Source organism: Olea europaea, chromosome 15 (genome assembly GCF_002742605.1).
Source record: "Olea europaea var. sylvestris chromosome 15, O_europaea_v1, whole genome shotgun sequence".
Classification (NCBI taxonomy): domain Eukaryota; kingdom Viridiplantae; phylum Streptophyta; class Magnoliopsida; order Lamiales; family Oleaceae; genus Olea; species Olea europaea.
In genome coordinates, this window is record NC_036251.1 from 29,059,931 (window position 1) to 29,075,692 (window position 15,762).

Consider the following 15,762-nt stretch of genomic DNA (forward strand, 5'->3'; position numbering starts at 1 on the left):
AGAAATTAAAATTTAGATTTTTAATATAAGTCAAATTCAATAATTAATTTTAACTATATATTTTATGGGATTTGTAACTTTTCAATTACATATTTCATCCACTTCTATCAAAATTTGCTAAAATTTTGATTTTAATTCCTATCAAATAGGAGTTTAGTAACTCAATTGAAATTTTTCTCAAAGTTTATTGGCCACGGGAATTTTTTACACAAACACAAAAGAAAAAGAAAAAGGAAAAAGAAAAGGAAAAAGAAGTAAATTGCGTGAATCTTTGATGAATAACTCGATTGAAATTTTTCTCAAAGTTCATTGACCAAGGGAATTTTACACACACACACAAAAGAAAAAGAAAAAAGAAAAAGAAAAAGGAAAAAGAAAAAGAAGTAAATTGTGTGATTCTTTGATGAATAACTCAATTGAAATTTTTCTCAAAGTTCATTGACCACGGGAATTTTACACACACAAAAGAAAAAGAAAAAAGAAAAAGAAAAAGGAAAAAGAAGTAAATTGCGTGAATCTTTGATGAGTAACTCAATTGAAATTTTTCTCAAAGTTCATTGACCAAGGGAATTTTACACACACACACACCCAAAAAAAAATAAAATGTAAATTGCGTGAATCTTTGATGAAATTTACTCGAACCACTTCCTAATGTCTACTATCCCAAGTGGCCTGCGCCTCCATAAAGGCTCATTATTGCATCAATGACATTAACTAGTTTTCTCAAATGTGAACCAAGCAGCCTATAAAAATTTAAAAAATATATAATAAAATAAAAAAATTTCATCTGCTTCAACTTACTTTCAGAAAAAAAAAAAAAAAAAACTCGTAGAGTAAATTTTAATTTGCCTCGTCTAAGTTCAATTTAATTTTATTTCAAATTTCACTTCATCACTTTTCGTCTTCTAAATTTATGAAATTTACTTAATTGGGACACTAACTTTAACTTATCATTTAATTCTCGTCTTCAATTTAGCTGTGCTGCTGCAAGCCTATTTACCACTAGACCAATAAAATATTATATGTCTATCACGTATGATGACTCTTAATAGTTTTTACTATGAATAATATTATTCAATGTAAATTGAGATTACAATTTCAGTGGAACTAAATAGCATTACTCTACAATAAAACACGTGCTCGTAGAGTAAATTTTAATTTGCCTCGTCTAAGTTCAATTTAATTTTATTTCAAATTTCACTTCATCACTTTTCGTCTTCTAAATTTATGAAATTTACTTAATTGGGACACTAACTTTAACTTATCATTTAATTCTCGTCTTCAATTTAGCTGTGCTGCTGCAAGCCTATTTACCACTAGACCAATAAAATATTATATGTCTATCACGTATGATGACTCTTAATAGTTTTTACTATGAATAATATTATTCAATGTAAATTGAGATTACAATTTCAGTGGAACTAAATAGCATTACTCTACAATAAAACACGTGTTTTAACATGTTAATCCAAAGATATTATTGTATCCCTCAGTTTATGATTTTCATTTCTAGATTACCAATTATGATCAATTACAATATGGTGGTTTATTAAATCCTTGTTTGGTACAAATTTTTAAAACTCATTTTTCAACCACATAATCTTCCAATAAAATAAATTTGTATGTGGGTCCCTAATTTTTTTTTTCTACTTTTAACACCAATATTCTTTAAAAAAAAAAATTCTGTTCACAAAATCTATTATTAAAGAAATTATCAGCCTATTTGGAAGTGATTTTTTGGTCAAAAAAATTAATTTTTTGACTTTTATTTCATTATTTCAGCCGTCATATTTGATTTCTTCTTTCACAGGTGAACCCCACTTTTTTCCTAACAGTCAAAAAATTAATTCTCAAAATCACTTCCAAACAAGCTCTAAATTTTCATGTAATTTTACTTTAGCAATTTTCATGTAATTTTACCTGGAAAATTTTAGATCACATAAATTTTGAATTATGCTTGTGGCAAACTGTCATTCGTCAATTTACCCAAAAAATAAAAATGTTTACCCAAAGCCCCTTCCCAATGGATTAACCCGTATGTGACCTGTATCGATCATCTGAACTAACACCCTGTATACGTAGCGTGGCTCTTACCAATGTATACAGCCAAGTGGCCTACGCTGCCATACTGGATTTCCAGTATAAATTTCCCTCGTCACCTTAGAAAACTTCAACCCAAACCTCAACCTTGTTTCATTATGGCTTCTAATGAAACAGACATACCGCCTTTCTTCCGCATCTACAAAGATGGCAAAGTCGAAAGGTACTTCAAAATCGATTTTGTTCCACCGTCGCACGATCCCACCACAGACGTACAATCCAAAGACGTTGTATTTTCGCCGGAAAATGCCGTTTCAGCGCGGCTTTTCCTCCCCAAAAGTGCTACTGCTCACAACCAAAAGCTCCCGCTCCTTATCTACATCCACGGCGGCGGTTTTACTCTCGACTCTGCGTTCTCTTCGCAGTACCATAGCTATGTCAATACTCTGGTAGCAGAAGCCAAGGCTATTGCGGTGTCGATTGAATATAGATTGGCGCCGGAACACGCTCTTCCGGCTTGTTATGAGGATTGTTGGGAGGCAATTAATTGGGTGAAACTGCACGCCACTGGACAGGGTCCGGATCCGTGGTTGAACGATTATGCAGATTTCGATCGGATTTTCATTGCCGGTGACAGTGCCGGAGCCAATATTGCGCATCACATGGCAATCCAAACTGGCATTAACGGTATCAAAATACTGGGTATAATTTTGGTTCATCCATTCTTTGCGGATGATGAAGCAAGCCAGTTATTGGATTTCATTTGCCGGGATTTGACTGGAATTTATGACCCGAGGCGGAACCCGGTTGAGGAAATGGATATGATGGCTAAAATGGAGTGCAATAAGGTTCTGGTTTGCACTTCTGAGAAGGATGGTTTGAGAGGAAGGGGCTGGCATTACTACGAGACAGTGAAGAAGAGCAATTGGAAGGGTGAAATTGAACTTTTAGATTTTGAAGAAGAAGGTCACGTTTTTCATTTGTTAAATCCAACGTCTGAAAATGCTGCCTTGTTGATGAAGAAAATTGTTGACTTCTTGAATTAGAACCCTACGCATAAGCACGGAATTGAGAATAAAAGGGACTTTAGTTCTATTTTATTTCTTCTTTGTTACGGTCTCAATTTTAGTTTAATTAATAAAAATGATTGTATTAGAATAACTACCTCTTTCAATTGAACAAGAAGTACTACACTCTCAAACTCATTTTAGCCTTTATTTAGTACAGATTAAAATAAGTTTTCAGTAAATTTTGATAAAAATTAATGATATATGTTGTCGAAAAATTATGATCTGTAATTAAAATTATTCATTGACTTTGACTTAAAATTGTTATAATTAGTTTAAGTGCGTGCTCACAATTCATTCTCAAATAAATTTGAAAAGTAATTAAAAATTTTGTTTATATTTTGCTCAATCCATAAGTATATCATTTAGGGTTTAAATGTAATATTGTGACATTGATTTTCCAAATAAATTTGTCAGAACAAAAGCGTTGGATTTAAAGTCATTGGATCAAACTATCTAAATTGAATGGATTTAGGTTGCTATTTATTCCAATTTGGCTAAATATAAGCAATGTTCTAATTAAGACAACATATTTGTGGATTTCGAGTCCTCCACCTATTAAACATTGTGATTTGATAGGACAATCCTAAAGTTAAATTCACATTCGACTTTTATGTCAAGTTTCAAAAAAATATCAAGCAGTTTACTCATTTTGTCACTTGCACCTTTCAAATTCATAATAGTTACTCAAATGGTAAGCTACCGTACCTTTTAACTACAATAGTCAAATTAATATAATTGTCTACTTTTTAATCATACGTTCTATTAATTTTTATCAAAATCTACTAAATGTTTGATTTTTAGCTAAACCAAACAAGGCTAAAAACTAAATAGAAGCTCAGTGAGTTGAATGAAATAAATTAAAGTTCAATGATCCAATTGAACTTTTACTGAAAGTTCAGCTACCCGTAAATAAAATTTACCCAAAAGTCATTATGAAATTTTGACTGTGATTTATCTTTTATGTCAACCCAAAGCATATGTTAGGACCAAAATCTTGACCTGACCGTACATTGCCAAGTGGCTTTGTAAGATTTAGGAGAATTTATAAAAACGTCACGAAAAATGAAAGTTTTAAAAAAATTATCATTTTCATTTTATGTGAGTAAAAATGTCAATTTTTAGGGTGAAAAATCCAAATTACCCTTAATGACACATTTTTAGTAGCATTTTATGCTTGATTTGAAGGAAAAGCATTGATTTGATGTGATAATTTAATTTCTATATACAAAATATGAATAAATATGTATTTTATTAATTAATATGAATTTTTATTAATAAAAAAGCGTAAAAGAAATTTAAAAATGAAATATAAACTACAAACCCTAACTTTTCTCCATTTTCATTTTCATTGATCAACAAGATATTTATGTTGCATTCTTCATTCATTTTGAGAAGTTAGCAATTACAAATTATTTATATTTTACTCTTATAACTTTTCGTTTTATAAATATTAAATACAATACGGGCATATTTATTTGAAATTTTTGAAACTATTATACATTGATTTGTTTGGTTTTGGAGTCCTTTACAAAATGTCATTTTCATCATTAAGATTTGGAGTAATTTCTTCCATTCAAACCAAACGCTATTTTCATTTAACGTCTCTTTAATGATAAGGCCAATTTGACACTTTCATTTTGTCATTTGGTAGTTCAATAGTAATGACCACACTTCATGTGCTATGCTGAAGAAACCTGAGTTCCACCCACTGCCGTTTGCTTCTCGAGAACTGTCGAATTTGATATTTACAAACTGTCGGAGTATATAGTTTTACTGTCAATTTGGACACTTCAAAATGATGGAAACCCTTGATTTGACATTTTGCTATTGTACGTATTTACGTACGATGCAGTGCCACTTTCATGTTATTAAATATCAACATATTGATTCTAAATTCTTACTGTTACAATCCCAACATTTCAGGTATGAGTAATCATTTGAGATTCATGATGCTCAACGCTTACCTTCTCATCGTTCGTAAATAAAATGGTGAAAAATTCATTGGACGAATCCAGCATCGACGGATGCATATTGGGGTTGAATGATTCGTTGCTGGAGGTGGATGAACCTATTATCTCATATCAACTAACTGTTTCAACATGAGAGTCTCACAACAACTTGTTTAGTCTTTCAAGGGGTGGTTTATGAATATGAAGTTCTGCACTGGTATTTATAATTGGACAGAGAGGATGGTTAATTAAGGTCAATTAGTTTCCAATTACCAATTTATTTTCATCGCATCTCAAATTTAATTTGATAGACAATTGATGTGATGCTTTAATATCTAAATGTATTTGTATTGGTCAGACTTGTAATTTGCAAAAAACGATAAACTTATAATATCTATAATTTCTATTTATAAACTAAGACACTTGCATCGGCCAAACTAATAACTTTCATTTTTCCAAAGCGGGAAACTTATAAAATGCACCAATTTCCTCATTTTTCGAAAGCGAGAAAGTTATAAAATGCACCAATTTTCATATTTCAATTGCACAACATCCCGACCTGTTCAATTGTCGGTCCCGACAAATGTTTTATTTATTCTCGACAGTTGACGAAAACGTGCACAACATTAAAGATCAGGTTAACGTAAATGGTAAACTGTAGAAGAAATGAAGAAGAATAAACATAAGGAAAAATTTATACCACAATATTTTTGACATAGTACAATTAACTCTCTAATTCTACGATCATTCAAAATACTTGAAGGGAGGAAGCAAAACCTTGTATCTTCTCTGTTTACTTAAAAATATTTTTTCCAATCCCCACCAAATAAATTCTAATTTGCAAAATTGTAAAAGACTCAATTGACAACGCATGATAAATACTATTTCGTAACATTTGCTCAACCTATGCTCTTCCCCACCACATTATTGACTTATATTATTATATTCAACTCACATCGTCATTACCATTCCTGCTTCGTTCACAAATAGGGAAATACACGTTCAACTTCACAAGTAAAATACAGATCCATTTACAACATACTGCATTACAGCCTGACGGTTCATATGTCATTCTCGACAGATTGTCTCTATCATTCTCGACAGTTGGACCGAAGTACACAAAAGACACTACCTGGATTACAAATTTAGGGACATGTTCATGTTGACTTTTTGGTTGAGTGTTAACCAAATTCATCCCTGCAAAAAAAAAAAAAGAAAAAAAAAAGAAAAGAAAAAGAGACTATACATAAGTTATTCACTACATTTCATATATCTCAAAATGTGCACATTTAAAAATCCAGAAACAAATCAGAAATTTGAAAAACAAAAGCATGCATATGCAATTAAAAGCCTACGAATATTTCAATATCTTAAGAAACTCACAGAAAAGCTAAAATCAATTATGTAAAAAGCTAAAATATCACACATAAGCAAAAACCCAATTTGGACTCACCATTTTTGCCTTTTCCTTTCAATTCTATAGATTTATAGAAAGTTGGAGGGCTAGACAAATAATCTTCACTTCTCCTTTACTGGGAGTAGGTGGCTGGCTGGAGGTGCGAGTGAGACACTATTGCACAGACGGTGGACGTGGCACAGCAACAGCGCGGTTAGGATTGAAAAAAGGGTCGGCACGTTTTGATTTGTGAAAGAGTGAAGAGTAAAGGAACGAGAAGAAGAAGAGAAGCAACTTAACTACCTAAGGGAGTGGCCATCGTCGTCGCTGGTCTGGATGGAGCAGAGAGGCAAAAAGCTAGGGATTGGCGAGCGAGAGTCGGTCGGGAGAGGAAAATGAAAATCTCCATCAATTTTTTCATGAATTAGAAGATAATTTGTCAAAGTTAAGTAGTGAGATGAGAGATGTGATGTTTTAAAAATTTTTGTACTATTTCTTCATCTAGTCAAATCTTTATTTAATGAAGGACATGAAGGGTATTTGAATTATTTAGAGGACCAAAAATTGACAATCTTACAAAGACCTTAAAAAATGACATTTTTGTAAATAGAAAGCCAAAAGTTGACATCTAGTGTAATTTCCACTAAGGGGGAGGGATTTATAAGTACATGGATGTATAGAAAGTTTTGAATTGCCTGGCTTACTTAGGCCTTGTTTGATTTCCATTCATTGACCACGAAAATGAAAAATATGATCGTTATCCATCACATCAAGCCACCATATTTGATTTTATATCTCTTGTATGGATCCCGTAACGACTTTATTTTTCGTTCTCATTCTTATCAAAATGGGAATCAAACGGCTCCTACCAAATGTATTCATTAATCACCTATATATAATATTTTTTTTGTTTTATCGATAAATGTGAAATTCTATCGATTAAGATTATATACAAATACATCAGGCATTTCTGGGCAAACAACATTCAAGTGAAGATTACAAATACTCCAGGCATACTCGGGGCAAACAAAATGAAAGATGTACAAGTGATAATAGCTATGGGCCAAATGCTAAAGACTCAAAATGAATTAAAACACATGGATACAAAGAAAACATGACTTTGTATATGTATGTTTTAATCCGTTTAACAATGCAATCAACTTGTGGTCTAAGGTTCTCAAAAATCCTTCTATTTCACGCCATCCATATGTGATATACTGTAGTAGCTAAAGCAATTCTCTTGACCTTGCTTTGCCAAGTTGTTCTCAGAGCTTCCTTCTTCATCCATTTCAATGAGCTTGATAAAGTAGACATATTGCCCCCGTTTGGCCCCCATTTCTTTGAAAATGAAATGGATGGAATAGTATTTTTTTAAAAAAAATGAATGGTTGAAAAAGAAGAAAAAGTTTTCGATTTACGTATAATATTATTTTATGTAAGATTGTGTGGTTGAAAACATGAGAGAGAAAATTAGAATGTAATGGAATGAAAATTAATGGGGACCAAACGGGGGCATTATGTGTAATGGCTAGCCAACAGCGAATCTACCCCCAAACTAAGTTACTAAATGGACAAGAAAAAAATAAGTGCTGTGCAATCTCTTCCGTCTCTCCACTGAAGATGCAATTGTTGTCTACTTTTCCATTTCCAAAAGAACAAGTATAACCAAATTTGTCCAAAACAGAAATAGAAATCAAATTTCGTCTAAAAGACGGTACAATAAATGTCTCAACGAGATCTAAATAAAATCCAGTCTTTAACAATAATCTAAATTTTCCCATTGCCTCTACTTCCATTCTATTATCGTCGCCAGCATAGATGTATCTTTCACCATCACTTGGGTTTCGGCAACTCAGGCAATCCTGCATAGACATATTGATGTGAGTTGTTGCACCAGAATCTATCCACCATGTATGTCTAGGTACCGAAGTTAAATTAACCTCAGAACAAACCAAATGAAGAAGAGTACCTTTCTTTACACGCCATGCGTGGTAATTGGTGCAATTCTTCTTCTTATGACCTGCAGCTCCACAGAAGAAACAACCGCCTTCAGTTGGTTTCTTATGCTGTTTCTTTTGCGATGCCGTACCCGCAGCTTCCTTATTAATCTTCCTTTTCTTGTTGCTTTTGTCCTTAGAGGTGGTGGCTAAATGAGCACTTTCTGTCTTCTCATGCTTCAGTCCTTTCTCTTCCTGGACACAGTGTGAGATGAGCTCATTAAGGGACCATGAGTCCTTTTGATAGTTGTAGCTCATCTTGAATTGACTGAAATGTGCCGGAAGGGATATCAGAACCAAGTGCACTAACAAGTCTTCAGATAAATCTAACTTGAGTGCCTTTAGTTTTGAAGCAATGTGAGACATTTCCATAATGTACTCCCGAATGTTTCCTTTTCCTTTATACCTCATTGAGACAAAATTTGCCAAAAGTGTACTTGCTTCAGCCTTTTCATTCTTGGCAAACCTCTTCTCAAGGTCCTCAAGGAAACCCTTATCCGTAGTCACCTTATCAGACATAGTGCCCTGAAATATTTCTGGAATAGCACGCTTCATGACCATTAAGCTTATGCGGTTCGATCGTTCCCACTTTTCCATCTCCCTCTTGTCATTAGAGGTACTCTTATCAGTAAGTGCAGCAAATTGATCGACCCGTAAAGCAAGGTCTAGGTCCATGACTCCGAGAACAATCATAACGTTCTCTTGCCATGCCCTGAAGTTTGTGCCATTTAACATTGGAATTGAATTGATGCTAGTAGAGATATTAGCAGCAGAACCTGAAACTGAGTTAGAGAGCATTTATTATGAATAGCTCACATGAATATCTTTAATATGCAAATAATAATAATCTCAAATAGTGGTAGAGCCCATCATAAGATACCAAGCACAACATCAATATCCAGTCTTTGGACAGAGATATTGACTTGTAAGCGGTACTCTTGGTGTAGTAATCAAACATTGACGATAAAACAACTTGTCAATCAATAAACCTTTCTTTGGACCGATTTATTGATTACACATTAAACTAAATAATCGTCACACGTTTATCACCACAGATGCACGTGTATTGGGCTAAATATTGACCTTCCTTTGGGCCGATCAATATTCCCATGAATAACACATGCACAAACACTTTTTAACATTCTAAGTTAGTCAATTTTCACAAGAGAGGTTGCTTTGGTAACACGTTGCTTCAATTAACTAACTTTCGAATATTATATCTCTTAAAAGAGTCTTTAGTACCAAAATTTGAGAAGGAGAATCACCAATTTTGCATATTTTGATTAGTTTTAAACTTTAGGGGCCTTAGGATTAATAATTTAAAACTTTAAGGGGGGCAAAATTATATAATTCTAAACTTTAGGGGTTGAAATTAATAAACTTGAAACTTTAGGGACCAAAATTAATTAATTCAATACTTTAGAGGATCAATTAGAACAAATTTTAAAACTTTAGGGGCCAAATTGACCAATTCAAAACTTTAGGGATCAATTTGAATTAATTATGAACTTAGGGGGCCAATTTGAACTAGTAATTAAAGTTTGAGGGTTTTAATTATAAATTCAGAATTTTAATGGCCCGAATTAATTAATTTTAAAACCTTAGGGATGAATTATTAAATCCGAAACTTAAAGACCCAAATCTCAATATAACTTAAATGTTAGGAACTGAAACCTTAATTTTATAACTCTAACCCTAATTGCAACCCGGGGCCTTAACTTATCTAATTTACAGAAGAGGCCCCGGCCCCCCAAAATTTTTTTTTTCTTCCATGAGCCGGCGTTGCTGCACACTGTTGGCAGCAGCGCTTGCTGCGCGCTGCTGCCTGCGCAGACAGCGGCGCCACTACCGCTGCCGGAACATATAAATTTTTTTTTTTAATCTGAATCTCAAAAAATCCGAATTCCAAATCTGAATTTTCTCAACCAATTAATCTGAACGAAAATAACAAAAATTATACCACAAAAAATTTCAAATTTAACAAAATATATAACCAAAAAATTGTTAAATCTGAAAATTTCAAAAAATATTGCAAGAACCAAACTAAATTTTTTTTGATTCTCAATGATTCAACATGAAGAGGCTCTGATACCACTTGTTGGATAATTTAGTTCTTTAAATTACCGGATCTTTCATGTTAAATCATCAAGAAATACAAGAATTAAAGCGGAAGCATACCTGAATCTGACATGATTAATGCAATATGAATTTCGCGATATGATCTTCCAAATCTACACGCAGTTTCCTTTTCCTCTCTGTGATGGGATGCAGTAGAGAATGAATAATACGTTGCGTGTGATCTGGGGACCATAACCTATTTATATAGGGATGCACTTTGACCTAATTTGGCTCATCATAGAATTAGGATTTAGGTCCGATCTCTACACATATGTAAACCCATACTTTAACTGGATACATTAAAGCCCAAAACCGAATCCTTATTAGATCACTTTAATTGGGCTCAACCGAATTCGACAGCCTATAATTTAACACACAATTATTCACACATACAAGCCCATCTTTAATTAAAAAATCCTTACAGGGCAAATAAAGGAGACCAATTATTTAGAACTTTTGTACGTAAGAGTTTTGTGTAATGAAAGAATCCACCCAATAACAGTTTGATAAGCGTGCTTTCGCTAAAAGAGTTAATCCCATTTCTTGGATATGTCGATATTTTTCTCTCAACAATACCATTTTGTTGAGAAGTATACGGGCATGTTAAACGATGATGGATCCTGTTAGTTGATAAAAAAAGTTTTAAATTCATTTGAGAGATATTCATCTCTATTATCAATTTGTAATTGTTGTATTTTGCAAGAAAAAAGATTCTAGACAAGAGCTTTAAATTTCTGAAAAATAGCAGATACATCGGATTTATAACTAATGGTTTACATCTAGAGACGGCAATTTTGTTCGCTAGCTTGGGCCGCACATGGTTCGACCCCAAAAAAGTTCAAGCTGACCAGGCTCGAGGCTCGGTAGAATTGAGCCCAAGCTCGAGCCTGTCGTATGACTCGTCAGGGCTGCAAAAAAAAAAGGAAGAAGAAAGAAAGATGGTAGAGAAGAAGGCAATTGTGTAGCTGCCTTTAAAATGGGCAATAGTGTATTTAAAGGCAATGCATGGCTACCTATCTTATAAAAAAAATAAAAACAAAATTTTGAGCCGGCTCGACTCGGTAAGGCCCGAGTCGAAAGCTCGGTTCGAGCTTCTAATTTTTTGGTAGAACTTTTGCTCAGCTTGGCTCGGGCAAAAAAAGCCCAACTTAATTTTACTTGAGCCGAGCCCTAGTTTCGGTTCACGAATTGGCTCGACTTGACTCATTGACATCTTTAGATACATCCATGTAAAGCGACTAAAGTCATCAACAAATAACATAATAGCGATAGCCACCAATAGATGTTATTGGGGAGATCCAAACATCAGAATGTATAAAGTGCTAGGAGCCTAGTTGTTCGTCTTGTAGAGTCTATACACGGTAGGTTTTTAGCTTTTCCTAATTGACATGACTTACGGAAGATTACTTCACTGGAAAAATCCTTAACAGGAAGATAATGAATTAGACGAGTTAAAGTGGAGATCGAAGGATGACCTAGCCTATCATGCCAAGTGGCCATCGAGGTCTTCATTCCTAATTTTGCTACAAGGCAGCATAGCTTATTTGAAGTGCTCTTGTTGCTAGAAATTGGGTAGAGACCATCTTCAACCAACCCTTGAAGCAGGAGTCATCCTGTGTTGTTCTCCTTTACACAAATATCAACACCAGTTAATACAAAGTAGCAATCATTGTCAAGGCAAAATCTATCAATGGATAATAATTTGGTAGATGCATTTGGACAATGAAGAACATGGTTAAAAAAATTGATTAATAATATTTATTTCACAATTATAGGATTACGATAGGATTAAACTTCTAGTTACTCTAAGTATAGCAATTATATATTCTTACAAATATAATTTACGATTAAAAAACACCAAATCGCGAGTGACTCGCCCCACCAAAGAGTGATTTGGTTTGGAGAGCTGAGATGAAATTTTGTGACAAGAGCCAGCACATGCTCGACTTTGATTCGCGAGCACAAGTTGACTTGCTATGTATATCGAGGCCAATTTGAGCATGAAGGTTCAACTCGAGTGACCCATTTAAACCTTTAATAAAATCTCAAAAGAATACTTCAATTAGTTGTCTTATACGAAATGCCGACAATGATACCTTAATATATTGATTGCCAATTTCTCACCAGCTGACCGGACATCTTTGTTGACCAAAATCCTCACCAAATTCCTAGCACAAAACGGAACATTTGACCAACAGCAACTAGCCTAATGTGGTCGGGGTGGAATTTTGACCCTCGTTTGAGCGTGACTATCTTGAATATAACCCACAAAAATGCAATTTTGCTTTTTGAATGAATTTCTTTTTTTTCCTTTTAATTTTAAATTATTTTCGTGTTGTCTATATTTTATTCAATTCAAAATGAAGGTACAATCATCTTTCTAATCGAAACTCACGTTTTATAGTTTAAATAGACACAAATTACCTATCCGACATCCACTTGGACAAAGCTTAAAAATTAAAATCCTAAATTAGGCTTTATTTGACAAGTATTATATTTTTGCTTTTACTTCCTGTAGAAGAGATTTCTGAGAAAGCTAGTTTAGATCGATTTTCTCTAGAAACACATTTAAATAGAAAAAGTAATTTTAAAAAATTATTCAAATACGTATAAAAATAATTTCTTAATTTCTAGGATTTTTTTTTTAACTTTTCGAGAGCCCACCGAACGAGTCCTTAAGAGCCTGTTTGGCCCGATTTTTTCACCAAAAAAATTGATTTTTTGATCGTTATTTCATTATTCCAGCCGTCATATTTGACTTCTTCTCTCACAAGTGGACCCCACTTTTCTTCTAATGATCAAAAAATCAATTCTCAAAATTACTCACAAACAGGCTCTAAAGATTGAACTCGCTTGGCCATTGAAAATTCGTTGATCATTGTATTTTCAAAAGGAAGTGACTTCTCCCAGCCGTTGATATGATTCATCAAACACGAAAACTAAAATATTAAAAAACCAGGACCCACAGTACCGACGCGTATCTACTGGACCCACTTGTAAACGTTTCTCTTAACGACGGTCTTTAACGCCGTTAAAAACAACGTCGCATGTTAAATCCACCCTAGATACATCCGGATTAGGCCATTTCAATCTGTCACATAATCTCTCTCTCTGTCAAACCTGGTTTCTCCGACCAGGTATCCTACCCCTATTTCTCTCAAAAAACTCTGTAATTGAATTTAAGGAGAGAATTAATTCGGAGAGATTGCGAAAATGAACGGTGGAGATTCGAATCAACAACAGCAACAGCAACAACAGCAGCAACAGCACCAGCAGTGGATTGCGATGCAGCAGTATCAACAGCAATGGATGGCCATGCACTACCCGGCAATGGCGATGCCGCAGCAGATGATTTATAACCAGCATTACATGCCGTATTACCACCAACAGCAGCAGTATCAGCAGCACCTTCAGCAGAAGCAGCAGATTCAGATCTCTTCTGAAGATAACAAAACGATCTGGATTGGAGATCTCCAGCAATGGATGGATGAAACTTATCTCCAGTCTTGCTTCTCTGAAACCGGCGAGGTAATTTTTTTTAGTATGCTTGCACCTTTAATTAATTAATTATTTTTTCTATTAGTGGTTTGATTACGTTGCCGTTGAATTCTTTTGATGTGTTTGCTAAATGGATTTGAAATTGCTAGATTGAAGTGAATCCTTTGATATATGCTTGAAAACTTTGTTAGAGAATTCAGATCTCATTTAATACGGACACAGAAACCGAGTTGGGACAGATATCCGTATATGGAAATATATTTATGTGTATTACACTATTACTAGGGAAAAAGTAACTTTTGAGGGAAGAAAATGTTGGAAGAAGTTTTGAGTATGGGCACGTCATTCATTTCCTTTATTTGGTATGTAAATGAAGTAAGCTAAGGATCCCACTAACTTGCATTTTCCTTCAAATTCTTGAACTTAACGATAGCATTTATATCTCTAGTATGATTATGCTAATGAGTATGAGTCTTTCGAAAATATTCTTGATCCAAGATTATTACAACTGTGCTACAATCTTTTAAAAAGTTTTGGTGTTTTTCAAGTTCTCAAATTTTTGAAAAATAAATCTAAATTACTTTATTCACATGGTTAATAAAGGAAAAATGATTTTGGTAGGGAAATAACATTACAAGTTTGGATATATGGGCGTGAAACAAAAAACCTAATTGAATGCTTACTTGTATATTGGTTTATTACACGTAACATGGTAGCAGTTGCTGAATTTGATCAAAGTTCTTGTTCTTGGATTAAGTATGACTGTGGAGTTCCCTTGTCATGTTAACAGGTATAGTGAGGAGTGAGGATTGATACTGAAGCTTTTTACTGAGATTAAAGGACTTGCAAATGAGTGTTGTTGGTTTAGCATATTCTACAGTATATATAATACATATCATTTAGAATGGGATCTCATACGTGTGAATGACATTTTTCATTTGTAATCCATTAAGCTTATATATCCTTTACGCCTGGTTAGGTTGATGGTTCCTTTATATGAGGTATATATTTAGAATGTATTTGAAGGTCTGAAATGGACTTCTTCTACCTCATGCTGTTAACTACAACAAGTGTTTCTCTAGTTCTTAAGCCCTTGTTTGACAACCATCCTTTCTCATACTCATTTTCAACCACACATTATTACAATACAATATTCTTCGTGTAATCCCAAAACTTTTCCTTAATTTTTAATCATACATTCTCCCAAAATTGACTATTTAAAAACTCATTCTTTCCCAAAAAAATATCTGTCAAACAGGGGCTAAATATGGTGACTCAAGGGTGCTTGACAAATAACAATTCCTGGAGAACAATAGAATTCAAATTTTGAGAGAACCCTGATGGCGTTTTATCAAATGATATATATCCAATTGATTTGACTGTGTACTGTGATTCCCAAATCGTGTAAAAAACAGAACCCTTTTTGTAGTATCAAATTATGTGATAATATAAGTGTTTATGCTCAAAGAAGCAGCCAATGCAAACAATGACAAATGGCAGTCTCTTTGATCAGTACTTTTGGAATTCACTGTGTCAGCAGAGCTGTAAGAGTATAATAGTTGGGCTATCATTCTGTTTATGCCTTGTTCCTTGTCAATAATTCTATGAAGTTAGTATCCATGCTCATCAAACAATTCATGTTCACATATACATGTCCTTTTTTTTTTTTTTTTTTTTTTTTTTTTTTTTTTTTT

General features: G+C 33.7%; 2 protein-coding genes across 5 annotated transcripts in view; both read left to right on the forward strand.

The window, feature by feature from the left end:
* Positions 1 to 2,096: 2,096 nt before the first annotated feature.
* LOC111411519 (probable carboxylesterase 1) lies at positions 2,097 to 3,086 on the forward strand. Its single transcript, XM_023042043.1, has one exon. The coding sequence runs from the start codon at positions 2,097 to 2,099 to the stop codon at positions 3,084 to 3,086; it is 990 nt and encodes a 329-aa protein (XP_022897811.1).
* A 10,562-nt stretch (positions 3,087 to 13,648) lies between these two features.
* The window catches only part of LOC111410802 (polyadenylate-binding protein RBP47-like), a 12,158-nt gene continuing 10,044 nt past the window's right edge, over positions 13,649 to 15,762 (forward strand). For 3 of the 4 annotated variants that reach the window (XM_023041339.1, XM_023041341.1, XM_023041340.1), the window contains exon 1: positions 13,649 to 14,098. In XM_023041339.1, the coding sequence (XP_022897107.1) occupies positions 13,784 to 14,098 (315 nt within the window). In that variant the 5' untranslated portion in view covers positions 13,649 to 13,783. The remainder of the gene's footprint in view (positions 14,099 to 15,762) is intronic. The other variant, XM_023041338.1, reaches the window with a different exon arrangement.

What these genes read in the sequence shown, in the direction of transcription:
- LOC111411519 (XM_023042043.1), top strand. Translation starts at nt 2,097, where the DNA reads ATGTATACAGCCAAGTGGCCTACGCTGCCATACTGGATTTCCAGTATA.